Below are 23,017 nucleotides of genomic sequence, written 5' to 3'. Positions count from 1 at the left end.
GGTACCAAACAGACCCAGTCCTTTTGTCATGGTCCTGTGTCTGGTGACCAAGTGTTCATGTGCTTTGTTTGATTTTGGTTAATATTTCTTTGTTTTATATCAGTTTTTTTGTGTTTGTGTGCTTATGTTAGTTTTTAATCTCTAGGTTTTGGACTGTGTTAACTGGTTAAAAGGATAGTTAGATTCTTTGAGTGGTTTATGGTTTTATTGTATTTTCATGTATTCATGTTAAATTGTTTAGTTTCTTGCTATTAGAGATTATGTTTTACCTCCATCAGTGTGTGTCGTTAGGTCTAATTTGTCCCAGCTGTGTTACCACCTGTTCCCCATCCTCTCGTTGTCCTGCCTGTGTTTTTAAGTCCTGAAGTGTCATACCCTCACTGTGCTGTTTTTTTTTCTTTCTTCTCTGTGCTTCTAGTAAGGTAGTGTTTCTGTTTTTGAGTTTCTAGTTCAGTTGTATTTCATGTTCATACGTTCTCCAGCAATGAAGCTGCCGCCTTTAGTTTGTCATTCTGTCTCAGAGTCCTGCTTTTGGGTCCTACATCCTGCCTGCCACAGCACACATCATGACACTTATAATGTAGATGACATTTTTGTACGTGACAGGTTAAGTATGCATGTCTGTGATGGCTGCATGCTACGTTAGGGATGTTACTCTTTTGTACACCCTGGTTCTGTCATCAGTACCTCCCACAAGTATTGGCAGTAACCTAAGCACCATAACAACAAAAGCAGTTGTGAATGTGCAAAGATGCTGGTGAATGATATTATTAGCAATATAGACCGCAGTTGCATAGGTTATCATAGCTATAATGGCATTTTTGTAGATTACCAGTATGCCTATAAATTTAGTAATGATTAAGATCACCTCTGTCCAGATTAGCCTACATTATTTAGACAAAGATGTTCCACAATTCTATCTAATCATGAGCAGGTGGAGGTGGAGTGATTAACAGTTTCAGAGCTTGGTACCACAGCTGAAAAGCACTGTCCCCACTTTTCATAGTTGTTATTAAATACATGATGAATTTGACCAATAGTTTATTACTGCTCCTTTGTACTCCGTAAATATTGAGGGTACAAAGTAGAAGCAAAATAATTATGTTATCTGTGAAGTAAAGCTCACATATTTGTTTCCTCATAAACAATATGACCATAGTAGGTTTATGCCTGTCACGAGTACTGGGAGACAGGCATGTGACAGGCATTACCTTCTGTCTTCCTATTGTCATTTTCATTTAAATCACTGACCTGAAAATGGTTGCAGATCAGGTCCCCATGTTTGAAGCAACCATTTAAGAGACAACAAGATCTTGCTTTTGATGTACACATTTGGGATAATTTTGGTTGTACTGCAGTCTCCAACCACTATTTTTCCTTGCTTGACTTTAACATAACACATCCAGGTCTTCATCATCTGCTTGTACACAGGGTCTAACAATTTGTTCAATGAGTACACGATATGGCAGCCTCGCTTCTGTCAGTCTGCCCCAGGGCAGCTGTGGCTACAACTGTAGCTTGCCTCCACCAGTGTGTGAATGTGAGAATGAATGAATAGTGGCATTGTAAAAGCGCTTTGGGTGCCTTGAAAAGCGCTATATAAATCCAATCCATTATTATTATTACAGATAAATTCAGATAAGAAAGTCCCAATGAATCACAGATTTCTCTGTGAAACATTCATCCACAGAGTTTATGTGTGAGATTTATACATATGAACTAGTCGTGAATGAAGTCCATTGTCTTTTGTCTTTTCAGTTTATTATCAGTTATTTCAGTTTATTTATGTATTGGTCAGAATTTTTTTTTCTTTAAGTAGCTGTGCCTACGATAGTGTCTCCTCCAGGAAAAATGTCATCATTGCTGACCGATTCATAAGTGAGACTGAAGTCCTGTATTGGAGACATGCTAGATTGTTGGTCAAATGGACTGCTTTCTTTGATGCCAGCCAGCTGAATTTACAAATGATTGTCTGCCTTTGCCTAAAGCATGAGGTTTAAAAAAGAAAGAAGAAAACATATCCAACTGCCTAACCCATGTAAAACAGTTGCAACATTTTTACAACATTGCTTTAAGCAAATCACCTCAGCTATTGCACAGCAGGAAGGACTTGCGCAATTTTGGTTTGGTATTCAGAGTAAATCTGTCTTCAAAATTGTTTGACGGCCAAGGGTATTAGACTAGAACAAGATTTCACACTGTTAAAGAGAGTTGCCTGATAAGATTGAAAAAATCAGATGAATGAGATTACTTACTATCAGTTTGACTATTGTGGACATGCTCTACCATATAAAAAAAATTAACTAATTACTACTATTCAAAAAATAAACTTCACATAACTTTATTCAGCTCTACAACTCAGAGAAAAAACTGGCAGTTTGCAAAAAAATAATATTGTAACATTTTATAATAATAAATATTTATAACAGAGGTAGGAAAAATATTAAACGCTTTGACTGTTGTTGTGATTTGACGCTACATAGGTAAAATTGCATTGAACTGAGATAAACTCAACACACTAAAGTATAGAGGAAATAAATATGTCTCTTATTTATATATATATATATATATATATATATATATATATATATATATATATATATATATAAAAAATACATATATCTAAAAAGCCTGATGCAGTGTTGGCAATTTTGTTATAATATTCCTCTAAATAGTAGAGGTGGGAATCACCATACATCCCACGATACAATATTATTGCAATTTTTTAAAATATTTTGCGATATTCAGATTCTGTACATAAAGGTAAACTTTATCAATATTCATTTATCTAATATCAAAGTCTCGCACTCAGTCCTTCTCTCATTTCAGTCAGTTTTATTGTTGACAAACTGAACGGTTTGTATTACAGTCTAGTCCAACTTAACTGAATGCAACCATCTGGTACAATTATAACTATTCTAAACTATGTAATTTATGAAAACTATGCAGCCCATTCAGCAACTGAAGAATTTGAAAGTAAATTAAAACAAAATATAATTTTACATTAAATAAAAAAGTTTTAAACTTAATTAAAATAAAACATGTCTTACATTAAAATCAGTAAACTGTCATGTTTATTGCTGTCAAAAAAAAAAGTTAAACACATTTGGACAGTGAAGGAATGTCAGGATTCTTGCTCAGAAAAAGGATCAACATGCTCTGAAGTCAGTCCAGTCCACAAAAACTTTTTTTGTAACAAAATATCGATTTCTGCTGTCCCTGTATCGATACATTATTAGCAAACAAAATATCACGATACTACACAGTATCGATTTTTTCCCCCACCCCTACTAAATAGAGCAGTGAGGTAGATATTAATACTGAAAAGGGCACTTTGAACAATGCAAAATACAGTGCACCATGATAATTAAGGCATAAGTAGCTGTACAAAGTTAATGAGTGACCTGACCTGCTCATTAAATCACATGCAGTGCAAAAGTCTTATTTATGCCCAGTATATAAAGTCCAGTATATAGGTGACTAAATGATAAATACTGCATACATTAACAATTTCATTTTAATAAAAAATTGTTCAAGACATAATAGGGGTGGTCTAATGTCAAATCTGTACCTACACAGGTTTAGTTTATAACTAAATAACTCACTAATTGACCATTTAGCATTTAGTCAGTTATTTTGCATCAGATTTGTCTGGGAAAAGGAGTGAGTATGATGGAGGAGCTCCATCTGACTGAGACAGGAAGTCTACATTCATCACTGGTGCAGAAGGCAGCATTTTGTACGCAGGAGGTACTGGAGATTGAATAGAAGGAGATGGCTGGCTCTCAAGGGCAGATGGGGGTTGGTGAAATTGTTGGGGTGGTGTTGGGGGTGGTGGCGGGTGCAGGACAGAAGATAATGAAGATGAAAATGGAGTTCCATATGGCGAAGGCACCTGTGGCACTGGGTTATTGTAGCTTCCAAACATGTGTGTTGGCTGAGAAGTTTGCACACCCGCTGGTCCACCATATACAGCAGGGTTATTTGGGTATATAGGTGGTGGTGGTGCTGAATAGCTTTGGACTCCTGGATATCCATAACTGCCTGAATGTGGAGACATAGATTGAAGGCCCATGGGCATTGTGGGGGGAGGGAAGTCACTGTTGCTTGGACCCCCAATAGCACCTGTTGGATAGGGACCTACATTTATATTACTCAGACAGCCAGGAGCCAAGCCAGGAGGTAAAATGACCACTGGGCACAGAATCTCTGGATCAAAAGCAAAGCTGATGTCCAGATATACCTAGGAGAAAGAAAAATATATGTAAATCTGTCTCATTAGTACATGATGCTTTTATTTTTACACTGGAAAAGCAACAAGAGAACATCTGAACGCCACTTCCTCAATGATATTCATTGCTGTTCACACAGTTAATTACAAATGGCTCTGTCATGCATAAATCATAATATCGGTTCCCACAAAAATTCAAGTTTTGCTTTAGGATACAGTACTACATACCTTTACACAGTATTCCACTGAGATAATATCACAGTTCTGGATTGTCAGCATGTAATCACTAGGAATCTTTATTTCACATCTGAGCTCCTTCCGTGTTTTTGGTTTAATACAGTTGTCAGCAACTTTATGACAAACTGTATTCTCATGTTTGGTTCTGCCATTGGCATGGTACACGACTTTCTGTATTAAGCTAAATTTCGGTGTCATGTCACTGGATGAAGAATTGTCAACTTTAGCAAGAACCACTATTGTTTCACCTGTAAAAAAAAAAAAGAAGATTTTAAATACAATTGTCTTTACATTTTTCAGTTGACTAAAGTGCCATTGTCTAATATACACCAGAAAGTCACAACACCTATTACTTAAAGTCAAACTATTGGAAAGGAATTTCTGAAAGTGCAAGGTAGGCAACATCCCTAGATTTCTTATTTCTTAAGAGTACAGGCTTAACTTGCAGTTGTATTAACACTGTGGCAAATAGGTTTCCCTGGATGCCAAATGATCAAGTTGGCCTTTGGGGCACTGGAATGGACAAAATACATTAAATAAAGCAGATAACATATTAATATCTCTTTACTTACAAGATGCCAATAAATTGGATAGTTTCTACATTATGGGAATGAAAAGTTTGTCAACTATGATCTCAATAGTCTTTTTGCATCCTCCATTATTAGCTAATTTATTGAACTCTGCCTATGTTCAACCACACAAAAATATTTTTTGGTATAATGAGAAAAGAGTATAAAACGAATTGAGACCTACAACATTTGAAAAGAAATTTTAATACCTGCTGCGTAACCGATCCTGTCCACAGTTACATCCATGTGTACGTGTCCTTTTGAGAAAAAACCCATCTTTTTGTTCGTTGAACCAACTTGCGGTGACTACAGTGGAATAAACAAGCAAAACAGTCCTAAGAGGCCTGGCAGAAAGCAGAAGACAGTTGGTGTTTTGGGGGCCTGGGTATAAACCTCTTTCTTGTGGGGCAGGGCATATTATCCTGCTGTGGGGAGACCACTGCTATCGGGATTGCCTTGCTGAAGGCATATGCTGGGTCTTTAGCATGGTTATGGTACGTTGGTGTGTATTACAAGGATAGCAGCACTGCATTATGACAAGATTATCAATTCTATTCGTTTCACCTGTCACTGCTTTAACTGATGGAGCTGGATCAACCAGGTAACACTTTAAACGGAATGCACCGGTCATTACTGTTAATAATTAGAGCTGAGTCTTTTGGATTGTTAACATTTCTGCTGGGAAACATTTCACCTCCATTACAGTGTGTTCGTGGATAGTTCTCAGAGCTGTATCGCCTACCTTGAACAAATGAAAGTAGAATTATCTGGCCAATAATGGCCATTATTTGAAACAACCATTGTTTTTCTCGTATATGAACCCCCCAAGAAGTGCTACGTGTACAAGAAGGACGGTTGGCACTGAGTGCATACCACGTAGCGGGAGAATACACAACATATCAAAGATGGCTGAATGTATTTTTAAGTACTGTACACACCATCAGAGAATGAAGGTTTGGAACACATTTGGAGACAAATTTGATCTCCTTCTCTGCTGTACTGTTCATCCTCCAGCTCCTTAACAGTTTTGCTTCTAGCTTGTAGACAATTTTTCCATGAGTCCCTCTGAAGAATGAAGGCATGCTTCTGTGTAGGGAAACAGCAGACTTTAAGTTATGCAATGTCAAGTGAAATAACATCATGTTTCCAACGCATGTACACATTCAGCAGTCAAGTTATGAAGTACACCTTACTTGTGATGGTTTGAACCCCTTTTGTTTTCAGAACTGCCTCAGTTCTTTGTGGCACAGATTCAACAACATGCTGGGATTATTCCTTGGAGATTTTGGTCCATTATGCTATAGTGAACTCATAATGTTCAAGAAACCAGGTTGAGACGATATGAGCTTTGTGACATGGTATCTCACAAAGCTGGAAACAGCAATGTGGTTATAAACGGATGGATATGGCCAGCCACAATACTCAAGTAGCCTCTAATGATTGTCAGCTCAAGCTAAGGGTTCCAAAGTGTGCCAAGAAAATATCCCTCAAGCCATTACACCAGCAGCAGCAGCATGAAATGTTGCTAAAGAAGGATGAATTCTCAGTTGATAGGTGTGGTTTCTGCTGCTGTAGCCCATCTACTTCAAAGTTCAACGTGCTGTACATTCAGATATTCTACTTATACGCTTGTTGTAATGAGTGATTTTTGAGTTACTTTTCATATCAGCTCAAAGCAGCCTTTTCATTCTCTTCTGACTTGACATGAGCAATTTTCACTTAGACAACAGCTGCTAACTGGATATTTACGCTGTAAACCCTAGAGATGTTGTGTAAGAAAAACTCAGTAGATACTGAAAAAATACTCTGGGACAAACAAAGATGCCACATTTAAATTCACTTAACTCATCTTTCTTCGCCATTCTGACACTAAGTTCAAACTTCAACACATCGTCTTAACCATATCTACATGCCTAAATGCCCTGAGTTGCTGCTATTTTATTGATCCACTTTTTGTGTTTGTTCGAATCACTGTTAAAGTGTAAATTCAAACCATTGTTTTGGTCAGCTGACTAACTGTACTTACCCTGGTGGTATTTGGAAACTGAATCTGTAGACATGAATCCCTTGGGGCAAAACCGTTTCTGAAAATGAAGGAAAATGAAGTATTGTAAAATTTTCAAATACAGGTACATAACGATTACTATTCAATACTTTTCTACTGCACTTTAGTATTACAAGTTTTGTCCTCTACATTCCTGTGACTCCTGTAATTTACTTAGACACTTTGCAGTCTGCTTTAACCACGAATAAAGAGACAAAAAAAGGAGAAATTAGATGCTTTTTGTAGCTGCTGATTGTAAATAAAGATTCTATATTGGGCTTCTAATACAGTCTATGACTCCAGTTTGACCAACTAACATGCTTAAACGCTCATGTTTCTGTATCGAAATTATATTTCAAAATGTTAAATATACACAAAATTATGTAAAATAAAAACAAGCAAAAAAAACAGATGAATGTTTAAGTGTTAAGTTGATAGTAGGTTTGTCCCCAAAGTACAAAAGAAAGGTATGCTTAAGAACAGGTGTCCTGTTTCTCTGTGTGTGTGTGTGTGTGTGTGTGTGTGTGTGTGTGTGTGTGTGTGTGTGTGTGTGTGTGTGTGTGTGAGATTTTTTTTTAAACGTGTAATATATTGATAAATAGACTGTAGTTAACAGGATTTATATAGAAAATAAGGAAAGCACAGATTTTTTACATGTGCATTATTGTACTTACTGTTTTTTCTAAAGTATAATCAACCCATTTCTTTTGAGTCACTTGAACTTTCTTCACAGAACACACATTATTATTATTACATTTATTAAATTATAAATTAGAACTTCAACACTAACAATTAAATATAAAAGTATTTAATATAACATGTTTTGTTTCCCATTCACGTGTATTCTGTTTGAGAAACGTGTCTTTGAAATGTTATATTTTTTTGCAAAGAAGAGAAAGAAAAAAAAATACATTCATCGCCAGGGGAAATTTCTCAAAATCCAGCAGTATCCAAGAACACACCAAATATACACCAAATATACTATGAATACTAATAAAGACTAATAAATGCCAATAAATACACAGTTAAAAGTTAACTATGTTAAAAATACATCTTGGCTGTTAACCCGAGGAAGGCGGCGGGTCCTGATGGTGTGCCAGGTCGAATATTGAGGGATTGTGCAGGACAGCTGGCTGGGATCTTCACCAGGATTTTCAACAAATCCCTCGCACAGGCGACTGTCCCACTCTGCCTGAAGTCCTCCACCATAGTCCCCTTGCCTAAGAAGCCCCACATCACCGGCCTGAATGACTACAGACCGGTGGCACTCACCCCAGTGGTAATGAAATGCTTTGAGAAGCTGGTCCGCAGACACATCACAGCAGCCCTGCCCCGCAGCCTGGATCCACACCAGTTTGCCTACAGAGCAAACCGATCCACGGAAGACGCTGTAGCCACAGCACTCCATGCTGCATTAACTCACCTGGAAGAGCATGGTAGCTATGTGCGGATGCTCTTCGTGGATTACTGCTCAGCTTTTAACACCATCCTTCCACACAAACTGGTGGCCAAGCTACAAGACCTGGGGCTTCCATACAGCACCTGCATGTGGATCAATAGCTTCCTCTCGGGCCGTAGACAGAGAGTCAGAGTTGGCCATCACACATCCTCAGCCCTGAGCTTCAGCACTGGCTCACCCCAGGGCTGTGTGCTCAGTCCACTGCTCTACTCTCTCTACACACACGACTGCACTCCTCGCCACCACAGCAACATCTTTGTGAAATTTGCAGATGACACCACAGTGGTGGGGCTCATTTCCAAGGGAGACGAGTCTACGTACAGAGACGAGGTGGAGCAGCTGACGTCATGGTGTAAGGCCAATAACCTCCTCCTCAACACTTCAAAAACCAAAGAACTCATAATAGACTTCAGAAGGAAAAAGGCAGAGATCCAACCACTATTCATAAATGGGGACTGTGTAGAAAGGGTGGCAAGCTTCCGCTTCCTGGGAGTCAATATAGAGGAGAACCTTTCCTGGAGTGTGAACACCTCCGAGCTGCTGAAAAAGGCCCAACAGAGACTGTACTTCCTGAGAATTCTCAGGAGGAATAACATCACACAGAGACTGCTGGTGTCCTTCTACAGAGCCACCATTGAGAGTGTTCTAATTTACTGCATTATGCATCTGGTACACTAGCTGCACAGGGGCTCAGAGGAAAGCACTCCAAGGGATCATTAACACCGCCCAAAAGATCACTGGCTGCCCTCTCCCCACACTGGAAGTTCTACACAACGCCCACTGTTTTAAAAAGGCCCAAAACATCATAAAAGACACCTCACATCCTGGCCACTCCCTGTTCGAACTGTTGCCCTCAGGCAGACGGTACAGGGCAATCAGAGCAAGGACTAATAGACTCAAACACAGCTGTTATCCAACTGCAATAACACATCTGAATACTACAAAAAAATGTCCATCACGCCACTCTTGTGTTAATCTATGCACGGTCTGAAGCATGTGTGTGGGAATGTATGTGAATGTTTTACTGTTATATCTTATTAGTATTTTAAGTATTCTATCTATTTTATTTATTGAATTTTATTGTTTTATTTATATTTTGATATTGCTAGGGATGATGCAATGATCGGGGACCATTCTTAATTTCGTTGTTCTCATGACAATGACAATAAAGTTTCTGATTCTGATTCTTTAATGTCAATGAGACTTTTTACCTCGATAAATAGTGTTAGGTTTTGTATTGTTGATTGTCATTTATGCTTAGAAATATCTACTTATATATGCTTAGAGTTTTATAATTAGTTGTAGATTGGTAGAGGTTTGATCCTTAATAGTCTGCAAACTTTGTGTGCATTACAGAGCACTCTGGGAGCATGGGAGAGGTCGTACCTTCTCTTATTGTTTTATGGTAGGTTTTAGTCTAAGTGCCTTTTGTTTAGATGAACTGTTGGACTTCCAGACCAGCAGGTTTAGGGAAGTCATTTATGGGGTCACACTCTGACCCCCCCCCCCACACACACACACACACACACACACACACACACACAGGCAAGGTACTCTTTGTGTGTATGTAGACGTCATATGTTAATGAACCTATGCATATTCATGTAACCTCAATAAAAGAGCAGTGTTATGGGGGAGCGGACGAGAGCAACTGGGGTCAAGCGAAGGAACGGCGTTTGTCCGGTTCTCTCCCGTGCACGAGAAACATGAAGAACTTTGCCTACTTCGTGTCTTGCTTGCTGTGTAATCAGCTTTGCTTGCGCGGGTTTCACGCGGACCTGAGCCGTGCGGTTAATCGCAGGCTTATAAATGGAAGAGATTCAAGTGTTAGAAGTTTTCAGAAAACACACCAGCCTTGAAGAGCGTGTGGAGGACGCCAGCCCACATCAGCAGCACTTAAGATATGCTCTGGTGAATGGCTTTCCCCTACCCCTTGCTGACACAAAATGTTTATTCTTTAGCTTGCCCTGTTCGACAACAGCCTGTGCTCCAGACCATAGATTTAATTGAGGTGGATAATTGTTAAAAGTAATCTGCATTAAGCTTAGGGTTGCTCAAATTCAGTACAATGACATATGAGATTAAGTAAAATGGGTAAATATTTAAACTAATGACATGCATAGAGGCACTTGACCTGTTTGGTAAAACTGTCATCCTAATATGAGCCATTGTTGAGATATAGAGCACGCCTGTGAAAACTAATATGCTGAACCCTGTATGAAACGGCTAAAACTACTTGATGGAGAAGCTGAATTGAATATGAAAGTGCAAGTCTTTGCCACTGTCTGGGGAAGTTTTCAGAAAACAATGTTAGATGTTAGGTTGTGGTCTCTTCTGAGCTGATGAGCAAGCTACACATTATCTGTCTGAGAACTCATAAAAGAGACGGAAACGAAAACTATGATAACTATGATAACTGGAGTGTGCAGCGTTTCCGTGAGCAGTTTTTCTGCATCTTGACTCATGTGTGTAGAGTGTTCATAGCATCAGCATCATGTTTTTGTTATTAGTTTTGTTGGGTTGAAAATAATTAAATAAACTTGTGATCATATTTATGGATCACCATGGCACATATCATCAGCCATGTGATTTATTTACGCAGATGAAAAAAGTGAGTGTGAATGTGTCTGACGTCACAGTGTTTTTGTGCGCTGTGTAAAAGTAATTGCCTAATTACTTTGCCAAAAATTGATAGCTCCTTCTACATTTGCAACACTAAAGATTAATTGAATACCTTTAATTCTTTGTTGTTGTTTCGTTGTCGGGTTTTTGTTTTGTTTTTTTGCAAATACCTTTACAATACATTGCAAAAACAAACATTTACAAGAAGACTGTAAAGTGTGTTACATACCGCTGGCGCTCTCTGGGATTAAAAATTCCTTTAGTTTGAAATATCTTGTGTGCGCAGAGTACGTATGAGTATGGTCACCGCTCTTCTGAGACCACCGGACGTTAGCGTCCCCTTTCGCCTTGATAAACAGGCTTTGAACTGAGGTTTCCTTGGATAAGGCCAGAGTTACAGTCCCTGTTATAGTGTCTCCCTCCGAAAAAGTCACGAATTCATTCACTGCGTCATATGCGACAGTAAAGCTTTCAACTGAAGGCATCGTAGCAAAGCGGTTCAGGCACAATAATATGAAAAAATAAAAGACTGTTACTACTTAACAAACGTTTCCACTACACGCTACTCCTTGGCCGAGACACTATGGCGTTTGTCGTAAACTGTGGTGAGCAGAAGACCACGCCCAGGAGGGTCGTTACTGCTGGAAGACCTCTACTGCCATCCGCTGTAGAACGGAGAGAGTGGTCACAGGAAGCTGGATTGTGAGGAAGATTCCCTGTTCCCTGTTTTTAAAGCGCATTAGTTTCATTCATAAATACAGGTCCGCTGACAGGGTACTCTAGCACACACGCACTTTCTCAGGAATCCTTCAACAACTGTCAGTAGCAATCAGTAGTGGTCATTAGGGTAGCCAGTAATGTTACTAATAAAACAGCAGCTTTTCACCACATTTAATTGAAAACAAATGATTTTCAATAAGTCTGAAAAGTTTCACAGTTCAACTTTTATTTCACCATCGTGTCCACAATTACTTTATAGTTACATGAGTGTTGCTTTGCATATCAATTTCAAGATTGTATGATTTTTTGCAAATTTTAATTAGGTTTTATTTCCGTGATATTAAAAAAAATGAAAACAAACTTAAAATGCAATCTTATTTTTTTAAAAGCTGTTTTCTAATACCATTTTCTCTATTGTCATTCTTTCCACCGGGCTCAGGGAAACCTTCATTTTCCTCTCTTTTTTCTGTCATCTTCTTTCTTGTCTTCTTGCTCACTACCTGCAACATAGACAGACCCTCTGCTAGAATGAAGCATACAGGTTTGATGTTAGCTTCTTAAACAGCGGACAGCCTAATACACAGCATAATAACTGTAAATAGTTTCATTGTCTTGATTTCTGTTTTGATAATTCTTAAAACATATTTGTGTCTATGACACTATAACACTATAATAATAGTACCTTGGCTGAGTACACCTAATAGCAGTATATTAAAATGCATTGCTTTAAACTAGGTTTATGGTCTGCTATAGCCATTCTCTGTAAGTGTTCTTTTAATGTTAATACAAATACAAAAGTTATACAGTAGTCTAATGGTCTCGTGGGCACTGAATAATTAAGTAATCACTGACTGTACACTGACTCAACATCGCTGACTGTTCATGTTAGTAAGCTGCCTGACAGTAATGAACACATGAATTGCCATAAAAAAATAACTACCAACAAACTAAAATTATTTATTTTTTTAAATTAAGGAACAGTGCCATTGTGATATTCTAAAAATAAATTTTATCAGCCTGGGTTCACTGCCTGCACTACGTTCACCAAAATGGCTTGCTGACCTCATGGCACACCAGCTAAAAACCACTGGTCTTTAATGGTACTTGCTGTTAGTGTTGCTAAGCTATCTATTGGAACTTCTATTGATACAAATGATTGCTTGGAATAACTTTTAGTTGCCACAACATGAGGTCATATCATTTGGAGATGGACCTACTGTTACTCCATTATCTACCTTTTTGTTGTTGTGCTAGAACATTTTAATAGATACAGTGTCACATATTACATTGACTCACTGTCATTAACAACTCCTCTTAGCTAATTCAATCTTAACCTGTTAGTTGTGTGGTGTTCACCACTTTCTTTCTCTTTGAAAGACATTTGTTAATATCTGACTTCCCTCAGTTTGCTTTCTTTCTGTCTCCTTGCTTTCTCTTCTTTATTGTAATACCCTGAAATAGCTTTAATGGGGAAAGACACAACTCACAGTGCACATGAGCAGTCAAGTGGATGGAATAAATTAGCTGTGATGCGAAGTCCAAGTATGTGGTGGACTAATCCACTGTCATGAAAGAGCCTCCAGTATTTTTTAGAATCAAACTTAAATCACCCAACCAATGCTTCAGACAATTTAATTTAGACTTTAATTACTTTAAAAAGTTGTAAACTAGAACAAATGTTTAATTCCAGGCTTGACAGGGCCTCACCCACCATTAGGGACCTGGGTGGTCAGCAGAGATAAATGGGGATGATTGCGTCAGAAAAGGCATGCAATGTAAAATCTTAGCCAAATGAAACATGTAGCTCATAAAGGATGAGATTTCCATACCAAATTGGTTGGGGTTAACAACCACCTCTGGTGCTGTTTTCCAACAGGGTGTTATTAGAAACTGTGTTGGCCAAAGACAAAGGAAGAGGTGATTGAGAAAATATGTGAGGGAGAAAGAGAAAAGGGAGTAGAGGTAATCTTGGAAGACCATGTGAATAGTGTTGTCGGTGTGAAGTGTTGATCATAAGTTTGATGTTGGAAATCGAAGGCATGATGTTGAATGTTGTCAGTGTGCATTCCCTAGGTATTGTATGGAAATGGCTGTGGTAAATTCATGCTTTAAGAAGAAGGAGAAACATAGGGTGATGTGTAAGAGTAGAGGAAGATGCATAGAGGTGGACTATATCTTATCCAGAAGATGCAATCCGAAATAGATAAGAGGCTGCAAGTTTGTGTCAGGGGACAATGTAGCTAGGCAGCATCAGATGGTATTCTGGTATATCTGGTGGACAGAGGAAATAGAGCAAGAATACTTCAGAATCTAAATCAGAATATTTTATTAATCCCAAGGGAAATTAAAGGAAGGAAATGCTCAGTGTGTTTGTAGATCTAGAGAAAACATACAACTACTGCATTAGAAAGTCAGACATGGCAGAAAGGAATATGAGGGTGGTACAGGACATGTATGAGGACAGCAGGAAAGTGGTGAGGTGTGCAGTAGGTGTGACCAATGGGTTCAGGATGTGGGGTGGGATTACATCATGCTTCTGCTCTAAACCCCTTTTTGTTTGCAATGGTGATGGACAGGTTAACAGATTAGGTTAGCCTTATCTTTACAGAAGAGATTGTGATCAGCAGTGAGAATAAGGAGCAGGCGGAAGAGAACCTGGAGGGGTGGAGGTATGCTCTGGGGAGAAGCCAAATGAAAGTCAGTAGAAGCCAAAATACATGTGTGTGAATGAGAGTGAGATGGGTGTAACAGTAAAGCTGCAAGGAGCAGAGGTAGTGAAGGCAGGTGAGTTTAAATACCTTTAAATAAGCAAAAGAACAAGAGAATGGAGGCAGGGTTTAGTGGGTGGAGACTATTCTCGCTAGTGATTTGCAAAATAAGAATAGCACAAAACAATAGGGAAGATTTACAAATTGGTAGCAAGACCTGCCATAATATGTGTTTTGGAGACGGTAGTACTCACAGAAAAACAGGAGGCCAAGGCAGAGTTGGCAGAATTGAAAATATTAAGATTTTCATTGGGAGTGACCACGAAAGACAAGATTACAAATGAGTTAATCAGAGAGACAGTTCAGGTTGAGCATTTTGATTCAAAGTTAGAGAGGCGTCACTGGTAGGGCATGGACATGTGGAGGGGAGGAACAGTGGTTATACTGGTCAAGAAAAGTTGAATATGGAGCTGCCGGGCAGAAGACCATGGGGAAGATTCACAGATGTTTTAACGGAGGATATGTAGAAGGCTGACGTAACAGAGAAGGATGCTAGGAAGAGTATGTGACAGGGGGAGATGATCTGCTGTGACAACCCCTAAAGGGAGCAGCAGAAAAAGAATAAGAACCACATCATTTATCATTTATATCATATAAATGATATCATCAAGAAAGTTTTTTTTTTTTTTTGGTGGGTGGGGGGAGGGGGAGACGACTGTTCCTTAGTGCAATTTGTGTAGTCACTATACCCATTCTCACTGCAAAATCTGCATTATATAAATGATATAAGTCCCAAATTGATATTTGTTATATTCTTGTACACTGAGTAAATTGCCTTCATATATAACTGTAATAGTAACCACGTTTTATGTTATCCCCAGGGACAGCAAAATAGGCTATATACTCAGTGACTCAAGGTAAATTCAAGCATCCAAATTTCTGCACTTACCCTTTTCACACAGCCACTTTCTATAAAGGTTATATCTACAATGCAAGCAGCCTGTTCCTTAATTCCCTAAATGCTAACAAATTACATTAATAGCAAAAAAAAAAAAAAAAAGCAATATATTCAGCATAAAAAAATAGGTTTTTACAGAGTTTTACAGAATTATTGTATATCGTATATGGCATAAATGACAGACAAATGCTTCTGGAGAAAAAGTGAACTGTTTTAACCCTAATTTACAAATTAATTTGGAAATGTGAAGTAAAATAATAATATTAATAAAAAAAAAAAATCAAATCTGATGTAAAAAAAACAAACAAAACAAAAACTAAACTAAACTGGTCAGATTACGATTAATCGGACTAACAATGGACATGCTCAGAACCTCTCTTGGAATGTGGGATGATGGGAATCTGAGTCACCAAAATGCTAAGAAGGGAAACATCGAACTGGAACTTAAAAAAACAAAACAAAAACAACTAGGTAAGTGCGTTCTTTCAACGTAGCATATTGACATTCCCTGCTGAACACAGAAATGTCAAGTTTATGTTGGTTAAAGCTAAATGGTTCACTTAATGTCAACTATAGCTAGCAGTAGCACATTACTGTGGCAATGAAGCTAAGACGTTAGCACTGTTTATCTTGTGACAGGCAGAACAATATATATTGAATGTAGCAATAGAAGTACTTTCTCAGCTACAGCTTGACGCTAGATAAATAAAGGTTACTGATGCTCATGTGAACCTTTCTCTTTGCCAGGATGGAGACAAGCTAGCTCATCCTCTGACGCTGGCATACATTCTGACAACTGGTTATATTGTGTTTACTTAACCCAACTCATATCATACTCCTAACTCATAATAATTCCACTGAAACAAACAAAGCAAAAAAACTGAAAAACAAACAAGCAGACTAAACTTTCCGCAGGTTGAAGTTGGACAAATTTTAGAAAAGCACAACAAAAATCTGTTATTATAAACAAAACAGGAGCATCATTATTGCAAAAACAAGTGTGTCAGAGTATTCTTTTTATGTCACTTTCCTGACAGAAGAGAATAGAAGGCAAACGTCTGATGCACATCCTAGTACAAAGTCTACCTAATATGGATTGTGCTCATTGTGCTTAATATTTCCAGTAATGTGCCAGTGTGTCCACTTGTGTGCGAGGAAAACTGTGAAGTCTGGCCTGATTATCACCAAATTATTTATATTTAGATAAATATTTATTATCTTCAACTTATGTTTAGACTTTCGTATCTCTTTGGCACCTTTTGTTTTTCTTTTTAAACAAGCGTCTGTTGAAAAATCTATGGCTGTGCTTTCTTGTGTCTCAGGAACTTCCAGACCACTTCAGAGTGATTGTAGCACAGCCCTTTGTTTAGCTTATTATTTTGTTGAACAGAGTCATAGTAACTAATTATGCAATGGTTAATATTAACTGTTAGCCATGTTTAGCTAGTTTTCACTGAGAAAATCATGTTATGTGTTATCTCCCCAGTTCATTAATTAACATAGAATCTGTCTGTCCTGGTCAGAGAGTGTTTTCCCTTGGTTGACTGACTGAATGTAGGCTGGACCACCTACAGTAACTCTAATCCTTCTCACAGTTACTGTCCATAAATGGATGACTAGACACGCTTTCTCTTTGCCCACATAATCTTCAACCAGCTGACTAGACCTGGGATGGCTGCTATATGGATGTAAAACTTTACTGTTAACACTGTTGCCTTCATTGTCTCTATAACTGTTCTGTCAGTATCTAACTCTCATGGTGATCCTGATTTGACACACTGGTACTCTTTTTTTTTAAGCTGAGCTGTTCACATGCTGTTGCATTAGGGCTACGTCTTCTAGTGTGACTTATTGGTATTAATTTCTTCTAATAGGCATTATCCAAAGTTCAGAAATGTTAAATAACCTCTACTTGTGTTGTCAGTCTAGTTAGCAGGCTAAATCTCATGTTGACGCATATAAGAGAAACACCTGATAATGTTGGTTTCACGTTTTAAGCACAGCTGATGGTTATTCTGTGGTTGATGAAGATTTAAAAAAAAAATGAGTAAAAACATTCAGATATTGAGTTAGGAGTGAGGTCCTAAATTCAGGAAGGAAACCAGAGCACAAGCAAAAGAGAAATTAAGACTCTCGACAACCGTTAGGAGAAGACAGAGAAAGAAAGTAAAAGTTAACACAGGATACAAACACTAACCTTCAGAGTAAAACAGGAAGTAGCCAAAAGGCAGATACTAGAAATGGAGACAAGGATACTCAGGTAGGCCAATATAAATTATTTATACATGCTGTATCTGAGAGTTATTTAGAAAAGGGAAACCTTTTAAGACTCCCCAGTGATGTATTTCACAAACTCTGTGTGGTATGAAGACATGATTTCACACTGCTGTCTGTGGGGTTTGTACTGTGCTTCAGGTAGTTAGAAATGTTATTTAGTAATATTGAAATTACCACCAAAAGTCCCTTACTTCGATTACTCTCAGTTGGGTGATACAGTGCAAACAGAAAATGTCATGGAGACTGTTACCCTGGCAATATTGTCAAAACAGTGAAGGAAGGAGGGGTAAATGAAGTCAGAGCAACCAGACAATCACAACAATGTGAGAAATGCTAGAGACCACCAAAAGAAAAAGAATAGTTGAAAAGGAGGAGTGATAAATGAAGATGGAAAAAATGAAAAGCTCTTTAAAAGTGCCACAGGTTAGTTCCTAGTTGCTGAGTGCTGCTACACCTTTTTTTCTCTCCATTTGTGTTTGGTGTTGCTGGGCATGTCGTTACCAACCAAATTACGTGTTACTGCCAGCATTTCTACTTTTACTGTTTCATAATATACAGCATTTTGATTGCAGCAACATGGAATCCAACTCTTGTTTTTTGGTTAATAAACAAAATTAACCTTAGAACGGAACCTATTTTACAGCTCTCCAAAATTTAGAAGAGACTATGTATGTGAACCTGTGTGAATTACTTATTTATATTAAAAGTAAAACTTAAGACAGAAACCCTTTTATATGACATTGGCTTGAAGTCCAGGAGTGTTCATTCAGATAACTAAGATTGACCTTTGAAACATACAAAAGGGCAGGCCCTGCATGAAAAACCAAAGCCAAGTAAGTTCTACATCATGAAAAATGGAAGGAATGAGGACATGTTTAATAAATGCTCACTGTGATTTAGCAGAATGTATATCTCTGTGCCATTGTGATTTCTAGATTTCTGTGTATGGATTAGGATGTTAGATTTATCTTAATTGTAAAGTCCTGCAATATTTATAATACAATCTCCATCAAAATACCACTTTTAGTCTTTTAGTAATAGGATATATTAATGTGAGCATGCAAAAGAGCCAGTTTCAAAGTGCTTTTGCTTCAGAATAATGTGATACCTCTCTGATTAGCGGATATGAATGTAGCAAATCAAGACAGGAAACATATGAGTGTGGCAGAAAGTGTGGCAGAAATATTAAAGTAATTAAAAGTGAAAAAAGTGAGCAAATTATATCCTGCTTAGGGCCCTCATTAAGCTAAAGACAGCCCCGAATGCTTTGACAGTCATCTACGAGAGAGAGATGAAACTAGTTGTCAGGCAGTGCTGATAAAAATGGTGTATTATGGACCGCACAGGACCATCTGTAGCATAATGGCAGATGCTGCTTCCTAGCTCACAAAGACCTCATTACTGCTTGTTTTGTGAAGTTTCATTGAAATTTTGCAAGAAAGAACTTCTATTAAGCAGTTGATATGAATTTTAAAATGTTGTCTTTAGGTGCACCCTGGGTAAAAATAATCGCTGGTATAAAAGACTCGTTCTTTTGGAATTGATATATTAATCGCAAAGACTTAAATCACATCCCACAGTAGAAGCTCATTAATCTTTGCCATGTCCTCCTAGTTGGATAGGTTGTATCCCTGCATTGGGAGAAAGGGTGCCTTGGTCAAGTCCAGTCTTTATTAAGATTAATGAACAGCTTGACATTTTTAGTCCTCTGTCTGAATCGATAATTTTAATACTCATGAGAGCCAATGGGGATCTAAGCTTGTGGAACACACATTGTGGCCACAGGGCGCATGTTAAATGTCCAAGTGGTAATCAATGCAAAGAAATTAGCTATTGATCTCTTATAGTTTTGTAATAGGTTATCTATTGGTTTGCTCTTTCGAAAAATTCCAATATCAGTCGGATGGAATTGTGCTGTTAATATTGCTGTGGGGAGTTTGTATGTATGTGTATGCGTACACATACACCCACCTTCCATTTGTGTTTTCGTGTGTGTGCAGGGTCACATTCTAATTAGCACAGAGGGCAGACTGTAAACAAACATGTTTAGGAGCATATTGGTGATCCACAGTTCATTACAAATAAGGCTGAGAACTTCTGATTAGTTTTATGCAAGCGCAATGCTGACTAGAAGACCAGTGCTTACAAACAGCTATTAAAATATTTCCTCTTTCATACACACTATTAGTGATGGATCATATATATATATGTGTGTGTGTGTGTGTGTGTGTGTGTGTGTAAGTGCTGAAAAGCTGCTAGAAACAGACTTGTTAAGGTCAGAATCCCTATTGTAGTTCTGACTAGAGTTCTGAGGCTAGATAAATCTGATATCATGGATAAGACTGAGTATATCTGGTGAGCTTACTTTAAGTTACTGCTATCCAACTAACCTTTGCACTCACCCAACGTGTGTTACCCTGCCAGCTGACTAACAAGCCAGGGTCCTATTGTGGGAGTCCTATCCGACTACCCCCCCCAAAGGACAGTCTTCTTCAGGGGCAGGGTGAATGACATCTCCATTGTTGTCTTGGATTTCAGCTGGTGTTTGCAGTGCTTTATTCTGTTTGTGTTGGAGGGTCACACTAACTAGAGCCTGTAACAAATGGAAAACTGGTTTATGAGCCACTATGTCAAACCCACCAAGGATAACAGTATTTTAAATTGTTTACTTATGTGTACACCTCATTTTCTCATTTTAACCTACATGCAACAGAAACAAAATGTGTCAGGAATACTGGTAAAGTCATAAATGGAAAAAAAGTACCAAGCTGACTTGTTTAAGTTTTGTTGGTCTGTTTCCCAGGACATGCAGTGTGAGGTGGACATGGATCTTCTTTGCTGGGGAAGTGGGGAGCTTGGACAAACTGGGCACGGCAGGCCAGAGGTCATTCCTCCAGAGGAGGCACTTCTGAAAGAGTTTGCAACATCTGGGCTGGGCAGTGTAAAGCTGCTTGCATGTGGATCCAGTCACTCTGTTGTGGTTACAGGTAGCGTTCCCAGTCCACTTGTATAATAAATAAAATCCAGGAAGCCTTGCTAGATATTGAGTGGTGCAAGTGCAACAATGGGTAAAGGATAAATAATAAAAATAATATTTTTTCTTAAATATAGTTTACCTTTTTTGTCGGTGTGTTCGAAGAATAAATTTACAATGTTGTTTGGTTCTTTTGTTTGATGTTTGCACCAATCTCTAGCAACACCAGCTGGACTTTATTTCTTCCTCCATCTTTGTGTGTGTGCATATTGTTTGTTTGTGTTTGGTAAAAAATTATTTGCGCTGCTATTCTTATCTCATATTATTCTTAATTAGTTTACAAATGCCAAAATTGATTTTGTTATATGTTAATAATGCAATTAGCAGAACAAACCAAAAGGCACTCTGAACCTCAAGGACCCAGTGCAGCAGATGATGCATGCAGGAATATAAAGGTATTGCAGCTACTGTTCTTTAAAAAAGAAAAAGGTGCATACTCTCATTTACACCATTTTTTACTTTAAAAAAAGAACGCATAATCAGACAACTGGTTAACTTGGACAGCTCATTAATTTTTGCTGCTGTTACTGATATTTACCATGTTTAAGTCTGCAGCGCATCTTTGAATTTTTGATATACTGTTTTCCTCTGGCATGTATTTAGAAGTTTCAAAAGTATAAAAGCCAGATTACTTTGTCTTAAAGCTTCAGGTATCCACTGAGACTTTGGAATGTTTACAGAACAATGAGCAATGACAAACAAAGGCCACAGTTTAGTCAAAGCATGAATAAGCAAGCAAACTCATTGAAATAGTAGCAACAATTATCCAGAGTCTGGCATGTGAAGGACATGTTTTTAAGGACATCTAATAATAGTTTTACCTGATGGTACAGTATGGATGGGTTACAAGCATGTATAATGCCATAATTGTAGAGTTTACATACTATATGAAGTGTCTTTTCTTTCTTGCCCATGAGGGAATACTGGCCTACTTATTCGCCAATTTGATAGAAAACCTGATGACAGGAAGAGAGTAGGCTCCTTTAGTACATTAGCTGGCAGTGGTCATAAATCAGTAGCCTAGATAAGTCTTATAGATCACCCCAACACAGGGATCTTTTGCCTCTGCCGTCATTACAGGGAAAAAGGTGACATTTTTGATTGATTAAAATGGTGCAGGCTAGCTTAGGCTAAATCATGTTAAGTGATGCGACATTGCAGTTTCACATATCATATTTCTGTCAAGACAATGATGGTGGAAGGCATTGTCAAGGCATGATATCTGACAACAGGAGACATCTGGAGGGACCGGAGGAGATTTATGGGAAGGTTTTAGTGGTCTGAGGGAGATGAGAGAGAGTAAAAAGTGGTCCTTTTTTGTGCATTGTCACTTCCAGAGTGACTGTAAATTTTACTCTAGTGCTGTTGGGAATTGGGGACATTTACACATCCTGACAAATTGCTTGCTGTAAAAGTATTTATTGGTCATGTCTTCCCTTTATTCTTGGCCAACTCACAAACACATACCCTCCTCACAGACACAGAAATATTTATCCAAAGCAAATTTATGTGACACGCGTTTATGCGTCGTACCTGGCTATAACCGGATATTTGTCATAATGGTGTCGTGTTAATGTTTTGATAGAGGAGGTCTTGAGTAGGTCGTAATGGTTTTATATTGGCCAGATTGTCCCAAATCAATGGCCATTTGGCCCAGTCAGCCCAAAGAAAGGCTTGTTTATGGAAAATTAGTTTGCAAGAGAAATCCATAAGACGTGAAGAAAGCTGGAGAACAACTTTGCTTGTGTAACCTGACACACATACACACTCTCGAGCGTACACATGCACACTCTATCTCACAAAGATGAACTGTTCACTGATTTAAGGTCGCACTACAGTCACTATGACAGTCAGTGAACAGCTATAAACAAAACTGACCTTAAGGGCTGTTGCCATGTTAAACTTGTACCATATGTTCATCATGTTTGGGGGCGTGTGATTTGTGTTCTGATTGCAAGTGTGAAAATAAAATATTTTTAATGAAAGAGTTTGGAATGATAGAAATTTGGCCAGCGTGAAAAACATCTTTATTTTCATTCATTTCCAATTATTTTTATTTTTTATTAGTCCTTTATTTATCCAGGTAAAAAATCTCATTGAGATTAAAAATCTCATTTCCAAGAGAGACCTGGAATCATGGCAACAAAAGTCACATACC

General features: G+C 38.1%; 2 protein-coding genes across 4 annotated transcripts in view; one reads left to right on the top strand and one right to left on the bottom strand.

Moving 5' to 3' along the window:
* Positions 1 to 3,057: 3,057 nt before the first annotated feature.
* LOC147317246 (arrestin domain-containing protein 3-like) lies at positions 3,058 to 11,752 on the bottom strand. The gene is made up of 6 exons (XM_086314027.1): positions 11,392 to 11,752; positions 7,064 to 7,121; positions 5,976 to 6,123; positions 5,247 to 5,343; positions 4,460 to 4,716; positions 3,058 to 4,243 (listed from the first exon to the last, which is right to left on the bottom strand). The coding sequence occupies exons 1-6, from the start codon at positions 11,645 to 11,647 to the stop codon at positions 3,632 to 3,634; spliced, it is 1,428 nt and encodes a 475-aa protein (XP_086170153.1). The 5' UTR covers positions 11,648 to 11,752; the 3' UTR covers positions 3,058 to 3,631.
* Positions 11,753 to 15,652: 3,900 nt separating this feature from the next.
* LOC147317245 (uncharacterized) overlaps positions 15,653 to 23,017 on the top strand; it is a 311,308-nt gene continuing 303,943 nt past the window's right edge. For 2 of the 3 annotated variants that reach the window (XM_086314023.1, XM_086314025.1), the window contains exons 1-2: positions 18,111 to 18,248; positions 20,629 to 20,812. In XM_086314023.1, the coding sequence (XP_086170149.1) occupies positions 18,207 to 18,248; positions 20,629 to 20,812 (226 nt within the window). In that variant the 5' untranslated portion in view covers positions 18,111 to 18,206. Of the gene's footprint in view, positions 16,020 to 18,110; positions 18,249 to 20,628; positions 20,813 to 23,017 lie in introns of those variants that run through there. The other variant, XM_086314024.1, reaches the window with a different exon arrangement.

Source organism: Aulonocara sp. 'chitande type north' Nkhata Bay, linkage group LG12 (assembly GCF_057382095.1).
Source record: "Aulonocara sp. 'chitande type north' Nkhata Bay isolate Kocher_YH1m ecotype deep benthic linkage group LG12, A_spYH_male_GT1.1, whole genome shotgun sequence".
In the NCBI taxonomy this organism is placed as follows: Eukaryota; Metazoa; Chordata; class Actinopteri; order Cichliformes; family Cichlidae; genus Aulonocara; species Aulonocara sp. 'chitande type north' Nkhata Bay.
This window is presented reverse-complemented; position numbering and strand designations above follow the sequence as displayed.